Raw genomic sequence first — 20,933 nt, forward strand, 5'->3', positions numbered from 1 at the left:
AAGGTGAGGCCTTGAAGCCATGGCCTTTCCGCCCTGTTGTATTTCTAAAATGTGCCGATTTAGACTATCTCTTCTCACACTTTAATATGCACAGGAATCACCAGGGACCTTGTTGAAATGCAGATTTTGATCCAGCAGGCCAGGGATGGGCCTGAGGGTCTGCATTTCTAACCAGCCCTCAGGCGATGAAGATGTTGCTGGCCTGGGGATCAGTTTAAGTAGCAATGGTGTAGAGCACAGATTCTAGAGCCAGATCGTCAGCTTCCCAATCCTAGCTCTGCCGCAGACGAACTATTATTATAGTTACTGTACTTCAGTTTTCTCAACTGCAGAATCAGTATGACTTAACTCATAGCTTTTTCGTGAAGATATAAGTGCTTAGAACACTCTTCACTAAGAACTAGCTATTTTATTATTATTTATATTCCCTAGAGCAAGCAGCGAAGGGCGAGGTACGGTTTGACGAATGAATGAATAAACTTTGGAGAAAAGTTCTCCCTGGGCGACTGGAGTCAGAGAAGCAAAATGGGAGGGCTCGGAGGTGGGGAAGAGGCCCACCTCGAAAGAACTTCTCTCCACCGGGTGGTCAGAAGGACCCGGAGCGCCCGGAAGCCGGCCGGCCCACGCCCCGCGGACCAATGCGGCCGCCCGGGGGGAGGGGGAGCGCCCGCCAGCCCTTTCCGTCTGGGCGCCCGGAGGCCCCGCCCCCTGGAACGTCGCGACGTCCGAGCATTCCACGGTTGCTACTCGGTCGCGAGGGGCGGGGCGCCTGTCAGGGAAGCGGCGCGCGCGGCGGCGGGGGCGGGCTGAGGCTCCGCCGCGCAGTGCCAGCGCCAGCACTAGACCCGCGCCCCGCGCTCTCCGGCCCGCCGCCTGCGTTCTGGCTCGCGAGCCCGCACTCCCGCCCTGCCCGAGCGCTGCCCGAGTATGGAGCTGCTGTGCTGCGAGGGCACCCGGCACGCGCCCCGGGCCGGGCCGGACCCGCGGCTGCTGGGGGACCAGCGTGTCCTGCAGAGCTTGCTCCGCCTGGAAGAGCGCTACGTGCCCCGCGCCTCTTACTTCCAGTGTGTGCAGAGGGAGATCAAGCCGCACATGCGGAAGATGCTGGCGTACTGGATGCTGGAGGTACCGCCCGGAGGGTCTCCCCTCCCCCGCCACCCCGGCGTCCCCGGCTCCGGACATCCCGGGGCCGCCCTGTCGGGACATCCTGGTCCCAACAACAATCAGCAAGATGTTTCTGTGGCGCAGATCCCCGGGGCCTGGCCTTTCACTCCTTTCACTCGGGCACCCTACCCGGCTACCTCCCTGGTGTCCCTTTCTTTCCCTTCTCCAACCCTGACTTTGACTGCCAGTTGTTTGGCACCCCAAGTAACCCTCTCTTCGGGCCGGGAAAGCGGGACAAGGGCCACTCTCTCCCCTCCGGCTTCTCTCAGCGTCTCCCGCCTCGCTCCCCCGCCCGGTCTTCTAGGGAGAGCGCGCCTGGAAAACCCTGGGCTCGGCCGCCCCCGCCGCAGAGCCGGTTCCTGTGTGTCGCGGGGTTCTGGCGGGGAAGGCGGTGGGGTGGCGCGCTGTTCCGGCAGTCAGGGAAATGGAAAGTGCGGGAGGCAGCCGCTGGCGTCTCCTCCCTTCCCTTTGGGTGTGTGCACTGGGTGGCGGTAATGGGGTTTAAGGTCCCAGTTCTCTGGCTCCCGTGGGGGACTCTTCCGTCCCCTCTCACCCTCGGTATTGGTGGGGGGGGGCAGTCTCAGTTTGGAATCCTTAAGGGAGGAAGCCTCTGGCGTACCCCGCTTCCCCCCACCCCCGGGGGGAAGGAGGCACCGCAGAGGAAGTGGAGGGGGGACGACACCTTGGGGAAGGCGCATCCTGCATATTAGTCCTTGTCACTGTAAGTACACCTACCCCCTCCCGATTCTTGCTCCCTATTCCACTTCCCTTCAGCGCACCTCCCCCCCCTCCTTTAGTGCTGCTGCGTTTCCTTTGCCTCTGCCCCAGAAGTGACTGTGCGCCCTCCCCCAGGTGTGTGAGGAGCAGCGCTGTGAGGAGGAAGTCTTCCCCCTGGCCATGAACTACCTGGATCGCTACCTGTCCTGCGTCCCCACCCGCAAGGCGCAGTTGCAGCTCCTGGGTGCGGTCTGCATGCTGCTGGCCTCCAAGCTGCGCGAGACTACGCCCCTGACCATCGAAAAACTGTGCATCTACACCGACCACTCTGTCTCTCCCCGCCAGCTGCGGGTGCGTGCATAATCCTCCCCACCCCCCAACACACACTGCCTTCTCACTTACCAGGAAAAGGAAAGCTAAGACCCTCAAGAGCTTTCTGTCCCTGGGGAGGGTAGCAGAGGCTTTTTTTTTTTTTTTTTTTTTTGATAAGAGATGGGACAGTGTGGTGTGATGGTCAGGGTAGCCCCCAGCCCAGGCTTGCGCTGCCAGCATGAACCAAACCCCTTCTCCTGACCTCCAGCGGGTGCCACTCCTTCCTGGTCTTTCCCCCAGATAGCAACAAGTCAAACTGCATGTCTACACTCACTAGTACTTTGCCTCTGGGTTTACACAGCCACCATGAGTTATTTATTGGCAGCAGCAGGACATGCCTACGCACCCCCCCTGGAGTGGGGGAGTGGAATGTGCTTCATGTGGGGGAGGGGGGCCGCCCTGGTTGAGTCTGTATCCCAGTGTGTGGACTTTGTGATCGAAAAGCCTCCCAGAGCAGATTATAGCCAGGGTTGCTGTAAGGAAGGGCCAAGGAGTTTCATCCCACCTTCTTTCCTTTTATATCCCAGGAGAAACAGCTCCTTCCTAATTCTCCATTCGCTAGCCTTACTCTGGGAAACTTGAGCAGCTGCTTCAGGCCTGTGGAATCATCTCTTCTTTTCCTCTTTAGCCAAAGGCCAGAGCTGAGGCACAGACTGGGGCTGAGCTGCAGCTGCTTCCGATGTGATAATGATGCCCTGTCCCCTGGCCCACCCACTCTGACCAAGGTCTTTCATAACACTGTGGGGAGCTGCTGTCACTCCTGTGGTTTGGGAAGTGGCTCCCTGGGCCTCTTGCTGGGAACTTGGGCTGGGCTCTTCCCGAGGCAGGACAGGGGAGACACCAGTTCTCTTTCCCCACTGACCCTGGAGAGGAGGTGAGGGAGCTGCTTGGATCTGGAAGAGGTTATTTAGGGCGTGCAGATCATCTCCCGAGGGGCGGGGGTGGGGGGAGAGGGGTGAGCTGGCACCTTCCTCCACCTTGCTCTACAGCGGCCCAGTCTTCTCTTGACCCGGAGAGGAGTCTCTGGGCCCCATCTCCCGGGGAGGAGGGCAGCGTGCAGGCTGCTGTGATTGGCTGGCCAAGAAGCCAGGGTACTGGGGCCCCCGAGTGCTGCTTGTCGAGGAACAGGATTCCTCTTCCTGCCAAGTAGCTCTCGGAGATGGGAGTAGGAGGCCGGAGTTGGGAATCCGGGAGGCCCCACAGCTCTTTGTGATGAATCTGGTAGTTTTTGGCAAGTCTAAAGGTGGAGCTGGTTTTCAGGGCTAATGAGCAAGATGTTTTTGGAGGGGTTTAGGCTAGAAGGTAGAAGGGGACTTCCTTTCTGTGAAAAGATTAGGATGGGGTGTGTGCCTTTACGTGAGGAGAGTTTTTCAGAACAGGCCAAAAGTCCTCCCCATGCCTGAGCTGGGGGGTGGAGTGTGCCGATCGATGACTTCCTAGAAGGTCAGAGTTGGAAGGGACCTCAGAGAGCTCCAGTCAGTCCAAATCCTCGTGCCACAGAGAAGGTTGGGGCCCAGAGAAGGAAGGAAAGGTCCTGCCTCAGCATTGCACTGAGGCTGAGGAGAATTTGGATGTTCTAGCACTCAGGTGGCCTAAGAGGTTAGGGATGTGATGGAAGCTGCCAGGGGTGTGTTCTCGGCCAACTGAGGGCTGAGGTTCTCAGGGGCTGCCCTGATACAGGGTAAGGTGGCTGCCCTCGCTCACGCAGGACCCTATGCCTCCCCACAGGGAAAGCCCCACTCCAAGTTGCCTTCTAGATGTTTCCTTGGATGCTAGGTGCTTTCTGTTCACTTTTTTTTTCTAAAGGTTTTTTTACTTTTTTTAAAATTAATTAATTAATTAATTAGGCTGCATTGGGTCTTCGTTGCTGCATGTGGGCTTTCTCTAGTTGTGGCGAGCAGGAGTTACTCTTCCTTGCGGTGCACAGGCTTCTCATTGCGGTGGCTTCTCTTGTTGCGGAGCACGGGCTCTAGGCACACGGGCTCAGTAGTTGTGGCTCACGGGCTCTAGAGCGCAGGCTCAGTAGTTGTGGCGCACGGGCTTAGTTGCTCCGCGGCATGTGGGATCTTCCCGGACCAGGGCTCGAACCCGTGTCCCCTGCATTGGCAGGCGGATTCTTAACCACTGCGCCACCAGGCAAGTCCCTCTGTTCACTTCTGAGTTAGGAGTTTGACCACTGGGACAAGCACCAGGAGTAGAATGCTAGCTTCTCTGCCCAACTTCTTCCCACTTCAGGCCGGGCTGTTTTCTGTGGGGCTCTGTGAGAGGTTCAAGAGGATGACACCTAGGTGGGGGCCAGGAGAGGGACAGCTGTGACTGGGGGGCCTAAAAGAGGTTGGATGGGGTTGCCATTTCTACCTCAGTAAGGGGTCAAACCCATGAGTTCCTTCCTGAGATAAAACAATGAAGAAATCCTCATGTGTGCAACTCAGAAACGGGGCCAGGGCTGGGAACCCCAGAAGAGTGGATTGGGGTGAGGCTCCCAGCCTCCCTCCAGGACCTAGCAGTGGTATAGAGGCTAGGGCAGGCAGAGAGATGGTTTGATCCCTCAGGGATCATCTGGACCCATCCTGTTTGGCTTGGCCTCCACTTCTCTTCCTAAGACTCAAATGGCACTAGGCACTACGGGTTCCAGCCAAAGAGGTGGAGTGGGGTGCTCTATCTCAGCCCCACACCCCAATGTCCCACCAAGGGGATGTGGGTTGGGTTGGGCAACCTCCACTTTGAGGAACCTCAGGGTTGGCTCAGTGGCTGTGTCACAGGAGGTGTGGCCTCATGCTCACCCCAGTTGCTTCAAGAGGTGTGGACTTGGCTGGGATGCTGAGTTGGAGGCAGGCTAGTGATCTCCCCTTTCACAGATCCTTGGGATTATGGAGATTCTTTCTGCTTCATGCCAGAGGAGCCTCAAGTTCATGGTGATGGTGGTGGTATCTGCTGCTGCAGTCTTTTCTTTCAACCCTGGCTGGAGAAGTGCTCAGAGCCTTGCAGGAAGTCAGGAGAAGGCCTGGATTACTGAATCCCAAAAGATAACCCAGCAGGATTAAAAGAGATAATTCATGTAAATAAAGCATGTAGTTCTGGTATCTAGGAAGTGACCAATAGGGCTCAAAGCAAGTGCCCCCACCTCTTTCCTGCCACGGTGCCAGTCCTTAAATTCAAAAGCAGAACTGGGGTCCTGACCTTCAAGTGTGATGGGCTTCCCTCCCTGTGAGACCTCTGCTTTAGTCCCTCCCCTTCCTTTCTTTAGCCACTGACCCTACCCTCTTCCTCAACCTCCAGGACTGGGAGGTGCTGGTCCTGGGGAAGCTCAAGTGGGACCTGGCCGCCGTGATTGCCCATGATTTCCTGGCCCTGATTCTGCACCGGCTCTCTCTGCCCCGTGACCGACAGGCCTTGGTCAAGAAGCACGCCCAGACTTTTTTGGCCCTCTGTGCTACAGGTAAGAGTCCTACACACATTTTTACCAAGCCAGGGAAATCAGAAGACTTGGAAGGGTGAGCGGTAAGCAGGAGATTCTGGTTTCTTGAACTGATTTCTTGAACTGAAATCCTGAACAGATTTCTGGTTTCTTAAATTTCTTCTCAAAATTTATTTGTGAAAATTCTATTCCCTCTGAGCCCCCACTCTCAATACAGAAAAGCAGCAAAGCTGTATGGGATCTCAAGAGACCACCCCCCCACCCCCCAAGTATGTAGGTGGGTCACTGAGAGCTTAGAGAGAAGTGACTTGCCCAGGGTCTTACAGTGACTATGTTGAGAGCAGAAACCAGGTCTCTTAACCCTAATTTTGTGTCCACACCAGGAAGAGACTCATTCACTCCCCGGTCCCTGGCCAGGATCACTTACAGACCACCCTGGACCTGACCCTCTCCAGGAAAGAGCCCCTTTCCTGCCTTTCTCCCCTGCAGCTATCTGACACCACTCGCTGCTGGGGTTTTCAAGAAGACCCCTGCTCTATTCATACGGCCTGGCACTTTCTGGGTAATAGAAGGTGCGTGCTGGTTGTTATCCTTGAAACCACCCTTGCCTCATGGTCCCCCCTTTCTTTCCAAGATTACACCTTTGCCATGTACCCGCCATCCATGATTGCCACGGGAAGCATTGGAGCTGCAGTGCAAGGCCTGGGTGCCTGCTCCACATCTGGGGATGAGCTCACAGAGCTGCTGGCAGGGATCACAGGCACTGAAGTGGTGAGTGCTGGGCAGCTGGGCAAGTGGCCTCAGTTCACGAGGCAGCGCTATTCCCTGAGCCTCCAGCAGAGGGAGCTGTCGCCCCCCCCCACCCTGGTCTCCACTCCTGGTTTCAAGTGCCCTGCTTTTGGGGCTTCTGTGGCCTTTTATCTCCTTCCTTGGTCTGGAGAAGAGCAAGTGTCTTGGGCGGGCTGAAGGGCACTGTCCCTGGGTACCCTTTTCTTGCCAAAGGGTGTGCAGGAGTGGGGGTGGGGGATTTGGTGTCAGGTGCTGGGCTGCTCTCACACCCTCTTGCCACATCCTCTTGCCAGTTTCTGAGAATTGAAAGCTGATTCCTGGGGTTGGGCTGTGGCCTAACCTCCCCAGACTTCCCTGTGTGCTGGGAGGTGTCCTCCAGCACCTGCTGCCACATGCTATGGGGGGAGGGACGTGGACCTTCCTCACGGTTCCCCCTTGTTCCCAGGACTGCCTGCGGGCCTGTCAGGAGCAGATTGAAGCTGCCCTCAGGGAGAGCCTCAGGGAAGCCGCCCAGACCTCCCCCAGCCCAGCGCCCAAAGCCCCCAGGGGCTCCAGCAGCCAGGGGCCCAGCCAGACCAGCACTCCCACAGATGTCACAGCCATCCACCTGTAGCCCTGGCGAGGCCCCCTCGAGTGGCCACCGACAGCAGAGGAGGGGACACTGCCACCCCCCTCCCTGCCTGCAGGAACGAACCATGCCACAGCTGAAGCCCGAGGGGGCTCCTTCCTACTTGCCTGTCGCGAGCCGAAGGGGTCGGGTCCTACCTATCCCTGCAGTGTGCACTAAGGGGCCTGGCCAGCTGCGGCTGGTGGCCAGTCAGGCTCCTCCTTCTCCCTGCATCTGACCAGCTCAGCTCCATCCCGGTCCTAGCTGGGGGTGGGCCAGGCTGGCCAGAGATGAAATTGAAGTCTGTAAAATACATGTACCAGCATTCCTTTTGGGGGCCCCCTTATCTCTGGGGCTCTCGTGTTCTCAACTGCCAAAGTTGAACCCGGGCCCTTGGCAGTGAAAGCGCGGAGTCCTAACCACTGGACTGCCAGGGAATTCCCTAGTTACTGCATTTGGATTGGGGTCTTTCTGAAGAACCCTCACATGTTCTAGACACATGTGAGAAGGAAGAGTGGACATCTCCTCTCAATGCACTTGGAGGCCCCTGCATAATCCATGCTCTCAGCTGCTCCTAGAGGGAGGGGCCCTGGCCTCTGTCCGAGGGGCAGGAACCAACCTCCTCGCTTTGCTTTCCGCTCAGCTTCTCCTGTGTGATTGGGGGGTGGAGGGGCAGTGCTGGAGGAAGAGGTTGTTTTAATTTATTAATTGCTTTGAGTACAGCTGTAAGAGGGTGTGGTGGGGCCCATCTACCCTGAGTGGTGGTGACCCTGGTGGTTGCTGCATTCCTCCCCTCTCCTACCGCTAGAGCTAGAGAATCTTCATGGCCGTGGCCGAGGAGCTGCTACAGCCTGGGGTGGGGCCACGCCCTCCTCTCCCTCTGGCCCTCTGCTCCATCCTGCAAGGCTCTGGGGGATGAAGCAGGGATGACCTGGAGGTGACCAAGCCCCCTGTCTGGAGAGGGAGGCAAGCCCTGTTGACACAGGTCTTTCCCGAGGCCACAAGGTCCAGGCTGGTGGCCCAGGACCATCATGCTACCTTAATAAAGATTCTGAAATAAAACTGTCTTTGGCTTCTTGGATTGGATGGCAGTGTGGGCAAAAGCCTATTTCTAGAGGGTGCAAATCAGTGGTCTCAAGTAGGGGTCATCAAGCCTTTTCTGTAAAGGACCAGAGTAAATACTTCAGGTTTTGTGGACCATATGGTGGTCTCTGCCCCAGATATAGTCAGTTTTGCTTCATAACGTGATCTACGCATTCCTAAAAATCACTGCACCATGCAAAATTGCACAATAAAAACCATAGGGCTTATGGGGAAAATGGGGCTTGAGGCACAATACTCATACTTAATGAGGGACACTTTTTTAAAAAAGGAAAGATAGTGCTTTTACACATTAAATGGTTAAGAAACATATACTGCAATAAACATGGCCCTTTATCTTGAAAAACAAACACCTGAAGTGTGCTGTGGAAGTGGAGGTCGGAAGGATGTGGAAGGCGGGTTGTTAACACCAGATGTGGGTGTGGTGCCAACCCGCAAGGTGAACTGGTGTCGCTAGCACATGTCTGAGGTATGTGCATTTTGTGTATCATCTGGCTCAGCTCAGCTGGGTACAGTTTTCTGCTTTCACCTAGTGTTTCTCAAAGACAAAACTGCATATAAATGTGAAATTTGCTTTATGATCAAATTCCTCCCAAATACAGTAATTAGGCTGGAACAAATTCACATTCTCCAAAGCAAATAACAAGGGTTCTAGCCAGACTGTACTCGCCTCTGCCGCTGTGGCATGAAAGCAGCCAGACAGAACATGGAAATGGATGAGTGTGGCTGCATCTTAATAAAACTTTATTTATGGACACTGAAATCTGAATTTCATATAATCTTCACCTATCACAAAATACCCTTCTTTCAATTTTTTCCCTAGCCATTCAAAAATGTAAAAATTCTTAGCTCACGGGCCATAAGGAAACAGGCACGTGACCCTGGTTTGCCAACCCTTGGTCTAAAGCTTTCATTAGCTAAGAAAGTTAGGGAACTGGTCTGGTGGTTGACCCTGGGCCTGACCTTTCTCGCCTCTGTATCTCCACTTTCCTCTAGGTGCTTTCTCCTAGCTCTTCCAACCACAGCTGAGATCATCTTGTGAACAACCTCCTGGTTGCTGGCAGTCTCCCAAAGTAGCCTGTGTCAGGGGAAGGCAAAGGCTGTGCCCTCTAGGGGCTGGCAGGGTGGATACAGCCTAGAGAAACAAACTTGTCTGTTTGAGGGGGGCACGGCTCCCATGCAAGCTGGGGAAGAATCCACTGCTACACAGGAGCAGGGATGCAGCGCCCACCTCCACAAAAGAGGGAAAGCAGAAAGATCTCCATCCACCACATCAAAACACTGAAGTTCAATAAATACCTGCCTTTTGTTTTTATCTACCTCCCAGTGAACTGACAAAACAGCCTGAGAGAAAGTACCCATTCCAACCCCAGCTGGGAAGTGGGACTGTTGGGCTGTGGAGTCTCAAGGTCCCAGAACTGAGCAGGGATGCAGGCCTAGAATGGAAGAAAGAGCCGGCCAGACTCAGTTCTCCCTGTCAGGAACTGGGGAATCAGAGGCCCGTGACCTCTCGTGGCCCTGAACTGGGTCTTCAGCTATAAAGGCTCAGTGTCACCTTTAGTCGGCAGCAGGGATCCTGGTGTCCTCCCATGCCCTGCAGACCAGGACGAGCACTGCTTCCTCACTCCATGGTGACGGGAACATCTTCTACATCTCGGGGGATGGCACTCTGAAGCTCACGCCTGATCTCGGGGGACAGCAGGGGATGGGGCTGCAGCCGGAGCAGTTCCAGGAGGGCCTCCTTCTGCTCTGTGGCCAGGTCAGCCTTGTAGCGCTGGACCAAAGTCAGGAGGCACTGGTGCCAGAGCACGGGCAGCTCACGCTTCTCTGTCCGGAAACCCAGGAAGTGGAAGACCAAGGCGTCCAGCACCCGGTAGGGCAGTGCGTACTTCTTATCCAGCAGCAGCCGCAGGAAGATGCTGGTGGCACCGCTGTACTCCATCTCTGCGATTTTCAGCATGGCTGCACTAGTGGGGAAGGGAGGTAGGGAAACACTGGAGGAAGGCTTCTCCTCTGCTGGCCCTTACACTGTGCTATCCCTAAAGGGGGAATCTCCGGCATTCTTTTCACCTCCCCTATCTAACTCCCTCGACTCCAGTTACCAGCACTACACTGACTCATGCCAAATCCCCAAGTCTGGCTCAGACTGCTTGTCTCAGTATTCAACTAGAATAGGTCCAAACGTCCTGAGATCTCCACCCCTAACTTACTTTCTTCCCATGTTCCCCATTCTTTCATTCATTCAACTATTTACTGAGCACCTACCATGTGCCAGGCCCTGGGACCTTGTTCCTGTGGAACTGACATTCTTGTGGAGTAACGATACACCCACTGGCTTAAATGAGCTGCAAACCCAGGGCTATGCTTAGCTCCTTCCCCACTCTGCCCCCCACCCTCCATCCCCAGTCCTGGGACTCTGCCGTCTGGAGATCCACCAACCAGTGGTCCTCCACCCCCACCGACACTACCTGGAGTGCAACACAGGGATGGAGCACTTGGTGATGATGCTGCCCACGATGATGGCTTCCCGGAGGGTGCAGGTGCCCGACTCGCACAGCGGGATCAGGATGCCTGGGGAGGGGCAGAGGGGCAGTCACTCTAAGCCCAGACTGAGAGAAAGGAGGTACTGCAGGAGCTCCAACCCCTCCCTTTCGTAACTGCCTCCTGGGTTCCCACCTTTAAACCAGGCTCCAGGCTTGAATAGAGCCTTCTTCAGTGCCATGTAAAGATGGAAGTTGAGTCGTTTGTACTCAGCGATGTCATCTCGTACCCGGGGGAGCAGGACCAGGTTATAGAAGCGCTGGGCCATACGTTCCTTTAGGTTAGAGGCGAAAATCCTAGTGTTTTTGGAGAAAAGGGGGGAGATCCCAGGTCACTTGATAGTCTGGAGCTGGCCTGTTAAATATCAATGTGGATGGTACATGCAAGAGATCGGAGGGTGTGTGAAGCGAGCTGGGTGCATGCAACACCCAGGTCAGATGAGAGAGGGAACTACGACGAGGAGGGGCTATGAGATGTACCCAAACAGGGTGAACAGTGTCCGTCTTTGGGTGAGCCAGAGCTCTCCCAGGCAGACAGGTACCCAGCTGTTCACCTTCCCCTCTCCATCATGGGTCCCCTCTAACCTGCTGTCACCAGGGACTTGTGCATGCCTGGGGAGCCAGAGACTTTTGAGGCCACCCTGACACCCTAGGGTTGTATCCTCGTAGTTTTGAGCCTCTCCCCTGGAAACTCATCACAGGACATTCTTAACAGGGTCTCGGCCCCAAAACATTAAACAGAAAAAGCTGGGAAAATGATGACATAAAGAAGCACAAGAGAGTGCTGTGCAGGCAAAGCTAAGATGTAATGGCAAAGGGAAGGAAAGCCTATCCTTCCCACACTCAGCTCTTCCCTACAGACCCAAAGCAGTCCTGACCCCCATCTGCTCTACCTCGTGGCTTGGTACATGGCAGCAGCGGTCCAGGCCTCAGGCTCTGTGACGTAGAGGATTTGCTCCCAGTTGGAGAGGGCAGGGATGATCTTAAATGCCTTGGGCAGTTTCCCACTGCGGTACTTAGACAACACCTGATGATGAGAGAATAAAATCATCATCGTCATTAACATACACAATGTTTACCAGGTGCCGGGTGCCAGATACTTGTCTGGGTGCCTTTCATACATTAACTCACTTAATCCTCACAACCACCCTGTAAGGAGGTGCTATTATCATCCTCATTTTCCAGTGGGGAAACTGAGACCAGAGAGTCATTAAGCAAGAGCGCAGGACCCTGGAGCCGCGCACTCTGACCCCTGAGCCCGCTCTCAGCCACCAGGCCTTATTTCTACGAGAGATGTGGGCACCCAGAGCCCCTGTGAGGGTGTCCCATCACAGCTCTCCTCTCAGCTCTTACCTCCCGGACCCCTCTGTAGACCTCCAGGACCCGGGGGTCCAGCTGGGGCACAGGGAAGCCTGACACCTCGGACATGACTGTCTCGACTTCCGTCTGCTTCTCAGTTAACTTCTCCATGATGATGTCAGCTAGGGTGCGCCTGGGAGAAAGGGAGGGAAGGGGTGGGAGTGCCGTGCTCTCAGTCCAGGAAGCTCTTGACTCCCCACGCAGTCCCTTCAGAGCCCCGATAAACTTGCGATCTTGCTGGGACACGTGACCTCAGTCCCCTCTGGGCCCAACCACCCAGTACAGAATCCCTGCAGAGCACAGAGGACCTGGCAGTCATTCAGCTCAGGATGGAGCTGACAGTCGTGTGTGGAGGTGAGGAACCTAGCCTCTGAAGTCAACCTGCCTGGGTTCAGGTCCTGGCTCCTCTGCTCCCTGCATGACCTTGGGCATGCTACTCTGCCTCTCTATGCCTCAGCTCCCTCCCCTGTAAAACAGGGATAATAACAGTACCTACCCTCATAAAGGTAACGTGAGGAGTAAAAGAATTAGTGTACGTACTCTACTTGGAACTATTAGCGATAGTAGTAATAAGTTTGTGACAAGTGTTCCTATTTCAAACACATCCATCACATGCTGCCAGTGTGCTGAGGACTCTCCAGTTACAAAACCCTGGTCTGACCTCTCCAGAGTACCAGACACACCTCAATTATAAACCAAGATTTCTGGTAGCTAGGATCATTAGGGAGAGACGATGGCACACACTTACCCCCCTTTTAATTTATTAAAGTTTATGGAAAGAGGACCAAGATGAATGATCTTTTTTTCCCAGCCTCCTTAAGCACAATCAGACCATGATGATTCAAAATTATCATTACATTGGGCTTTGGTGCAATAAAGGTGTCTTCAGGGTCTGCTGAAGTCTATTTAAAACGGCTCCTTAAAATAGATAACTACTGAGAACCTACTGTATAGCACACAGAACTCTACTCAATGCTCTGTGGTGACCTAAATGGGAAAGAAATCCAAAAAAGAGGGGATATATGTACACATACAGCTGATTCACTTTGCTGTACAGTAAAAACTAACACATTGTAAAGCAACTCCAATAAAAATTAATTAAAACAAAACAAAACAAACATGGCTCCTGTCTTCCAAGGGCAGGACTTTCCAGATGTACCCTCACACTGTCCATGTGACACCCACGTGAGGTACTGTTATTCCCATTACTCAGACATCGGAACCAATACGCAGAGGGGTTAGTAACTCACCCAAGGTCTCACAGCTCACGAGTAGGGGAGTCAAAGCCTGGCCTTTCAGGTTCTGAAGGTCAGGCACCTTACAGTACATATGTGCCCCCGAACTAAATGGCCTCTGACTGCTGAGCTCACGTGGGTCTAGCTTGCTCTCTGAAGATGCCAGCTGTCACCCCTCAAGACTGTCAGGAGCCCCTGTCCCTAGTAGCTTTACTTTTCTGTTGACAACAAGCTGGAAAACCATCCTGCCAAGCTTGTCAGAATGGGCTGCGAAAGAGGAGTTACAGGCGCTGGGCGGGAACCTGAGAGGCTCTCTGGTGGGACCAGCATGCACTTTGTAACATCCACCTCAGCTGCTGGCATCACACTGGGAAAGGGGCTCATGGCTTCATTCTGCCCCTCAAATACTCGGCCATGGAACTTGTCGTTCAGCCTCCCTGCCTTCCCACAGTATTACTAGCAATGACACATGCATGAACCCAAGAGCCTGAAGAACCAAGAACAATGTCACATTAACATCACATGGTCAGAATGAACTGGTCGAGGGCCCTTATCCTAGACTCCCCTCTCCTGGGCCAAAATCCACGGGCTCCGGAGTTTGAACACAGGAGCTTAAAAGCCTGCATGTTTTGGACACAGCATTTACTACAGATGAGAATGAATTAGTGGTTCTAACTGGGGGGTGCTTTTGCCCCCTGGGGGACATTTGGCAATGTCTGGAGACAATTTTTGGTTATTACAGCTGGGGGGAAGGTCACTACTGGTATCTAGTGGATACAGGTCAGGGATGCTGCTAGACATCCTAAACTGCACAGGACAGCCTCCACAGAAGAGAATTATCCAGCCCAAAATGCAGTAGTGCTGGGGCTGGAAAACCCTGGATAAAATGAAGCTTAGGGTATGAAAAAGATGTGGCCAAGGAAACTGAGCTCACCACTAAGAAAACTGAGCATACCAAGACCAAATGCAATGGGACAGATCACCCAGAGAGAGAACAAGGCCTGCAACTGTCTGCCCAGGTAATCCAGGCAGTTCTAAGGCAGGCAGACAGAGCGGGGAGGAGGTATTTTGAGTCTGGGTCATCCTCATTAAGAACAGTCCTTTGAGGATGGGCCACTTTTGTCAAGGCGGTTCCCCACAACTCGCAATGATCAGGCCCTTCCCAAAGGTGCGGAATCAAAACCCTGCCAGGACATACGCTTCTCTGCATATAAAGCTTCTTCTCTATAAAGTTGCTACCAGGACCCGTTCTCCCAAATCCCAGGCCATGCCAGCCCTACCTGGCAGGAGGGTTCTTGTTCATGAACATCTCAATGGCCCGCTCATCCTCGGGGTCCACAACCACCTCCGCGTGGTAGCCTGGCCCTGTCATGGTGGCAGCCTTCTCCAGAGTGGGCCACTCCTCGTCATCTGATCCATCCTGTGGCACTCCTGGACGCGGAAGAGGGGAGATGAAGTGGGTGAGCAAGGTAAGCGATGGCTTAGGAATTCAGAGGTTAACCATCATGTATATGGTCCAGGGCTGGCTTGTCATAGACACAGACGTGCAAAGTGAAACAGGTGATGCAAATGCTACCTTCCAGTCCCCGGGGGCGCACAATCTTGCTTGAGAAACAAAATGTACACATACGAACCAATGAGACAGTGATAGTAGTAAATAACAGTTAACACACTATACTCAGTTATATAGCACGAACTCTTCTAAACACTGTACGTAACCATCATAAACCCAAGAAATAGGCACTATGATTACACCCAGTTTCAGATGGGGATGCTGAAACACAGGAAAATTAAGTGACTTGCCTAAGGCAGGAAATCTAGGTCTAGACTGTGCATTCTTCACCTCTTTTACACGCATGGTAGGGCTTGATTATGTGCCAAAATGAGTGGCAGCAATGGTATATACCACAGGCACCCAGAAGATGATGAGTGCACAGGACGGTAAGGCTCTGGACAGGCAATATGGGAAATGAAGGAGTGTTTTCCAGACCTGGGTAACAACACTGGCAAGAGGGCTTGGTTACAAGAGTGTCTGTTGGGAATTCCCTGGTGGTCCAGTGGTTAGCACTCTGCGCTTTCACTGCCGAGGGCGAGGGTTCAATCCCTGATCAGGGAAGTAAGATCTTGCAAGCTGCATGGTGTGGCCAATAAATAAATAAATAAATATTTAAAAGTGTATAATCAATGAGTTTTTTTTTTAAAAAACAACCCAAGAGAGTAAACAGTTGCAAGAAATAAGGCTAGATGGGTAAAGTGAGGCTGGGCAGTGAGTTTAGATTTCAACAGACCAACCCATCTGAATAACTGATTATTGGAAGACTACAGCTGGCTGGGCGTCTGAAAAGGGAGGTAATAATCTAAGTGGGGAGATAAAACGCTACACATGAACAGGTCATTAAGAACAGAGACAGTGTGCGATAAAAGCTAAACAGGGGGGAGGGGAACACGTGCCAGATCTTTTGTCTCCACATGCTAACAACTCCCAAATCTGTACCTGTAGGTGGACCTCCCTTTGCTCCAGACCCTAACTCCAGCTGCCTTCTGTAGAGCTGGGTCAACAGGCACTTCAACCTTCACCTGTCATCAACCACATTCACTCCCTTTCCCTCCTAGGTCTACACTACTCACTGTGTTCCACATCTAAGGAAATAGCCCCACCAGCCAGCCAATACTAAGCCAGAGCCTGGGCAGCAGGCCTGCCTTGTCCCCTGCCCTCACACCCAACATCCAATCAATTACCAAGTCCTATTCCACTGTACCTCACAGAATCCCTCTTAAAGCCTTCACACCCCTGTCAAAGCCTAGGTCAGTATCACCTGTTGCCTGGATTAATTCGACAATCCCCTAACTGGTCCCCATAGTCTCCAATAGCTCCCCATTGTCTTTAGGGAAGCCTACAAGTCATTTGTAGCTCTCGCTCTGACTTACCTCACCATCATTCATTCAGCAAACAACAAGTGCCTACTATACGTGAGGCACTGTTCTGGGTGCTGGAATATAAGCGAACAAGAGAAACAAAAACATTCTGCCCTTATAGAGCTTACGTTCTAATGGGGGAAACAGACGATGAACTAATATGACATATATTACGTTAAAAAAAGACAAATGCCACGACAAAAGAAACGTAGCAGAGTAGAGAAGCTGGAGTGTGGAGACAGGGGTAGGGGTGTTGCAATTTTTAATGGAGTGATCAGAGCAGGCCTAGGGGAAGCAGAAAAGGTCAGACTGTCAAAAGGCGCAGATCACACAGGTCTTTGTAAACCCCTGTAATCCTCGAGCTGTGCAGCTGAGAGTGGACTGTAGCGGGTATGGGCTACTAATTAGCAGGCTACTGCAATCATCCAGGTAAGAGATCATGGTGGTTTGAACAGGATGGTGTTCCCAGATGGTGAGAAGTGATCTGATTCTGGATATATTTTTAAGGTAGAGTCAACAGGACTTCCTAATAGATCAGACGTGGAGTGAGGAAGAGAGCAGTCCAAGGTTTCTGTCTGGAGCAAATGGAAGGACATCATGCCATTAACTGAGACGAAGTAGACTGCGGGTGGAGGTTTAGCAAGATGGTCAAGATTTCTGTTCTGGACGTGTGAAATTTGAGATGTCTCAGACTTCAAACTGGAGAGGCTGGAGAGGTAGCTGAAATATAAGAATCTGGGTTTCATGGAAAAGATCAGGGCTAGAATATGAACTGGGAAGCAGTTACAAAACAGATGGTATTTAAACCTTGAAACTGATGACAGCACCAGAGCAGTGAACAGAAGTGAAGAGAAGAGGTCCAAGGATGGAACCCTATGCCACTGCAAGAGGTTGGTGGCAAAAGAGGAGCCTGCAAAGGCTACTGAGAAGTGAGGAAGTTGTAAAACAGGTATGTGATGTCTTAGAAGCCAAGTAAAGGTACTGTAGCCAGGAGGCTAGTGTTCCATTGTGAACACTGCTCACAGGACAAATGAAAGATGAGAGCTGAGAAACAGATTAAGCAACTTGGAGGTCAACACTCCCAGCCTAATAAGAAAAAAATTGACCACCTTTTAATTAATCTCTCTCCCTCTTTAGCCCCTAAACAATATTGTTCTTTGTGCTCAGAGCACTCCCCACTTCTCAGGTCTTAGCACAAAGGCCAAGCAATCTGGGAAGCCTGACCCCCAAGACTAATGCTATTGTTATCAGAGAAACTACACTTTATCACGGAGTGCATTATTCTAATTGTCTATTTCATCGTCTCTCTCCTGGTCTAGATTTTAAGATCCTGAAGTCAGGTATCCGTCTATCTTGTTTATTTTTTTACCTAAACCATCTAAACTCCTAGCACGGTGGAATGTACATAGTAGACATCCCATAAGTATTTACAGAACAAATGGATACATACCAGCAGAACTTAGTGGCGTGAGCAACCACATCCCGTAGGCCTAACCTTGGGGGTGCCTAAAACTAGGAGTGGGAGTGGAGGGCACTGGCCACCCTCATTCCGCCTCAGGGTTGGGTGTCCCATTCCGTTACCTTTGCAAGAGTGTAATACGGCCCCCCGTTTTTTTATTCCAAGCTATTCCCCTTCCGGAACCTTTCAGCCATCCACCCCAACTACCCATCCTCTTCCTCGTACCCACCCCGGCCACTCACCCAGCCGCGTGGTGCGCTCCCGCGGCGCCGCGGGCCTGCCCCCGGTCCCATGCTCGGCCTCGAGCTCCTCTTGCTGTTGCCGCGCTTGCTGCAAAATCCGTCGGGTCAGCCGGGGCCCCACGTACTCTTCCTCCTCTTCTCCGGTTCCGCGACCCCGTCGCTTTTCCCGGGCCCCTGCCCGCACCGCGTTCCCAGCCAGGATTTGCTCGGCCAAGGGCGCATGCTTTTCCTGACCCCCGGCCCCGCGGGCCGCCTTCAATTTGGGCATTTTTCTCGAAAGCCTGGCCGGAAAGTTTCACACGTGTGGATGGAGGCAAAGCCCTGAATGCGCTTGCGCAGTAAACTCCCAGCGCCCAAGATGCCTCACGGAGGCTCACAGCGCCCCCTCGCGTTGGGAGGCCGGGACTGCCACCAGCGCCGCCCCATCGCCTAAAAGAGCTCACGGGTCTTGGAGCTGGACTCCCGAATAAACTCATTGCATTTAATGTTGGCTTCTCTAAGTGGTGGCAGTCCGAGCCACGCTTTCCTAGCTTCACGGATCTAGGCCCAGCACTCCCAGTCGAACGGAAATTCCCCGAACGGGAAGCCGGGGGGCGGGGGGGATGGGAGTGGTGGTGTCGGGCAGTGACGTCACTGGGGGCGCCTAGACACTCCCTTTTTCCTCGTGGGCTCGACGACTGGGCGTTCTGTTTTTACGTTATTTCCGGAGCGTCTCCCTCCACTGGAGCTTGCATTAGCTGGGCTGCTTCACCTAGTGTGGGTTGCCGGAGAACACTGCATTTCAGTTGTTTGATCCTCCCATCATCCTGGCCCGACACCATGGGAGTGACTTGGTAGGACTTCAAGGGATTTTGTGGGGGCGGGGCTTGGGGTCTTGAAGGCCCTCGGAGCCTCCAGTGTACCCGGGAGGAGGATCGGGACCAGGGTCCGCCGCCCCCCGGGAGCTGAGCAAGATGTCCTCGGGTTGTGTGGGTGAGGGGGCCACCGTGAGGGCTGCCGAATCTGCGTGACTTTTCCCTCGGAGATGCGCCCCTTCCTCCTGGAAGGCGGCAGGTAAAAGGTTTTATCTTAAGAACCCATCAATTGTCGTGTACCTCCTTCCCTTTTTCTTGGTACGTTTTCCTGCCCGTGAGGCCATAGTACTGCCTGGGGTGGAACTTTAGGGTCGGAAGTAGGATATCGGGACTAGGACCCATTTGCAGGCAGGGCTGGATGGGTGGGGGATAGGCAACAGGGAGACAGTATCTTTTTAAGGTTTTCGCCTGCCCCTCCCTACAGCCACTAAATGCGGTTACACCAGCCTGTGTCTGGTCCTAGTTTGGCCATTTTAAGATCTTGGGTCTAGAGGAAAAAAAGAAGCTATTGGGAATTAGGAGATTGGGATTCCAGGCACATCACCTCTTCAGGACCTGTTTCTTACTATGTTTAATTACATGGTTGGTTTAGTTTCTATGGACTTATTATCTCTAACATGTTATAAGTCAGTGTGGCAGGGAAAGATATGGGCCTAATTTTCTTGGAGGCATTAGTTCCAAAATGCTAGATTTCAGGGCTTTAAAAATATATATATCTTGAGCATCTTTCTGGTCAGAGAGGGCTAGAGACCAGGGTATCTGAAGTCAGTGGCTCTAGGCTTCTCATATAAGAGCCTGTGGGAACTCGTCCTCCTGGTAGCCCAGGTCTTGCAGGTTTGTCGGTGACTGCACATTTGCTTCCTGCAGTTGACATCATGAGTTTCCTTAGAAGTCCTTTAGTGTAAGAAGGATGTGAGGAATGGGAATGAAAAGTTTGCTGAGGACTTCCCTGGCGGTCCACTGGTTAAGACTCCACGCTTGCACTGCAGGGAACTAAGAGTTCCGCGCCTCCCTGGTCACGGAACTAAGATCTGGTATGCCGTGGGGCGCAGCCAAAAAAAAAAAGTTTGCTGCACAGAGGCATGGAACCCTGTTCTTTCAGTGCAGAAGGCAGACAGAGGGAAAGGGCTCTCTGTCGGTTGGGATGCTTCTCAACTTTTTCAGGCTTCTAGGACTTCTGACCCCAGTAGCATTACCTTAGGGATTCTCTCTCTCTCTCTTTTTTTTTTTTTTGGCCTTCTCTGTGCCTTGTGGGATCTTAGTTCCCCTACCAGGGATCGAACCCTCGCCCCCTGCATTGGAAGTGCAGAGTCTTAACCATTGGACTGCCAGGGAAGTCCCAGGGGTTCTCTTTTATTTCAAAATCAGGCACATCAGCAGCATCATCATTGCTTGTTAGTGCTTTTTCTGATGGAGAATAGTGACAATTTTTTAGCAACAGTAGGACTCTATTTTTATAGCTTCATTTAGTTGATTATGATTGATCATAAAGCAATGCAGTGTCTCCCCAAATTCAGCCACATATGACTGTATTTATGATTTTTATATAGTCATATAGCACTTGAACTATTTATTTGTTTATTTTATTTATTTTTTGGCTGCGTTGGGTCTTCGTTGCTGCGCGCGGGCTTTCTCTAGTTGCCGTGAGCGGGGTCTGCTCTTCATTGCCTTGTGCGGGCTTCTCATTGTGGTGGCTTCTCTTGTTGCAGAGCATGGGCTCTAGGCACATGGGCGTCAGTAGGCACGCGGGCTTCAGTAGTTGTGGCACGCGGGCTTCAGTAGTTGTGGCACGCGGGCTCAGTAACTGTGGCTCGCAGGCTCAGTAGTTGTGGTGCACGGGCTTAGTTGCTCCGTGGCATGTGGGATCTGCCTGGACCAGGGCTCGAACCCGTGTCCCCTGCATTGGCAGGCGGATTCTTAACCACTGCGCCACCAGGGAAAACCCCTGAACTATTATTTATTAATGTCTTCTTTGGATTCTGTTTCTTTCCTTAAAAGTATTTTAACAGACAACTGTGTTCCTGGGGAAGCATTCTGGCAGAGTGGGTAAGAGCACGGATATGGAGCCAGCTCGCCTGGCTTTGAAATTCGGTCACGCCACACCACACCAAGCTTTGTGACCTTGTGTGAGTTATTCAACCCCTCTGTACTTCAGTTTCC

At 52.9% G+C, this 20,933-nt stretch overlaps 3 protein-coding genes across 8 annotated transcripts in view; 2 read left to right on the forward strand and 1 right to left on the reverse strand.

Moving 5' to 3' along the window:
• The window catches only part of CCND3 (cyclin D3), an 81,715-nt gene extending 73,586 nt beyond the window's left edge, over positions 1-8,129 (forward strand). For 2 of the 4 annotated variants that reach the window (XM_036867689.1, XM_036867690.1), the window contains exons 2-5: positions 2,017-2,232; positions 5,533-5,692; positions 6,306-6,442; positions 6,906-8,129. In XM_036867689.1, the coding sequence (XP_036723584.1) occupies positions 2,062-2,232; positions 5,533-5,692; positions 6,306-6,442; positions 6,906-7,073 (636 nt within the window). In that variant the 5' untranslated portion in view covers positions 2,017-2,061 and the 3' untranslated portion in view covers positions 7,074-8,129. Of the gene's footprint in view, positions 1-787; positions 1,126-2,016; positions 2,233-5,532; positions 5,693-6,305; positions 6,443-6,905 lie in introns of those variants that run through there. The other 2 variants (XM_036867688.1, XM_036867692.1) reach the window with 2 other exon arrangements.
• Positions 8,130-8,726: 597 nt separating this feature from the next.
• Positions 8,727-18,468, reverse strand: BYSL (bystin like). The gene is made up of 7 exons (XM_036867687.1): positions 17,920-18,468; positions 14,583-14,733; positions 12,062-12,200; positions 11,602-11,735; positions 10,845-11,005; positions 10,637-10,739; positions 8,727-10,135 (listed from the first exon to the last, which is right to left on the reverse strand). Exons 1-7 carry the CDS (start codon positions 18,185-18,187, stop codon positions 9,790-9,792), a joined length of 1,302 nt encoding a protein of 433 aa, XP_036723582.1. The 5' UTR covers positions 18,188-18,468; the 3' UTR covers positions 8,727-9,789.
• Positions 18,469-18,607: 139 nt separating this feature from the next.
• MED20 (mediator complex subunit 20) overlaps positions 18,608-20,933 on the forward strand; it is a 44,557-nt gene continuing 42,231 nt past the window's right edge. The window contains exon 1 of one of the 3 annotated variants that reach the window (XM_036867694.1): positions 18,608-18,752. In XM_036867694.1, coding sequence (XP_036723589.1) covers positions 18,739-18,752 — 14 coding nt within the window. In that variant the 5' untranslated portion in view covers positions 18,608-18,738. The remainder of the gene's footprint in view (positions 18,753-20,933) is intronic. The other 2 variants (XR_005021698.1, XM_036867693.1) reach the window with 2 other exon arrangements.

The sequence above is a fragment of the Balaenoptera musculus genome, chromosome 11 (assembly GCF_009873245.2).
Source record: "Balaenoptera musculus isolate JJ_BM4_2016_0621 chromosome 11, mBalMus1.pri.v3, whole genome shotgun sequence".
Classification (NCBI taxonomy): Eukaryota; Metazoa; Chordata; class Mammalia; order Artiodactyla; family Balaenopteridae; genus Balaenoptera; species Balaenoptera musculus.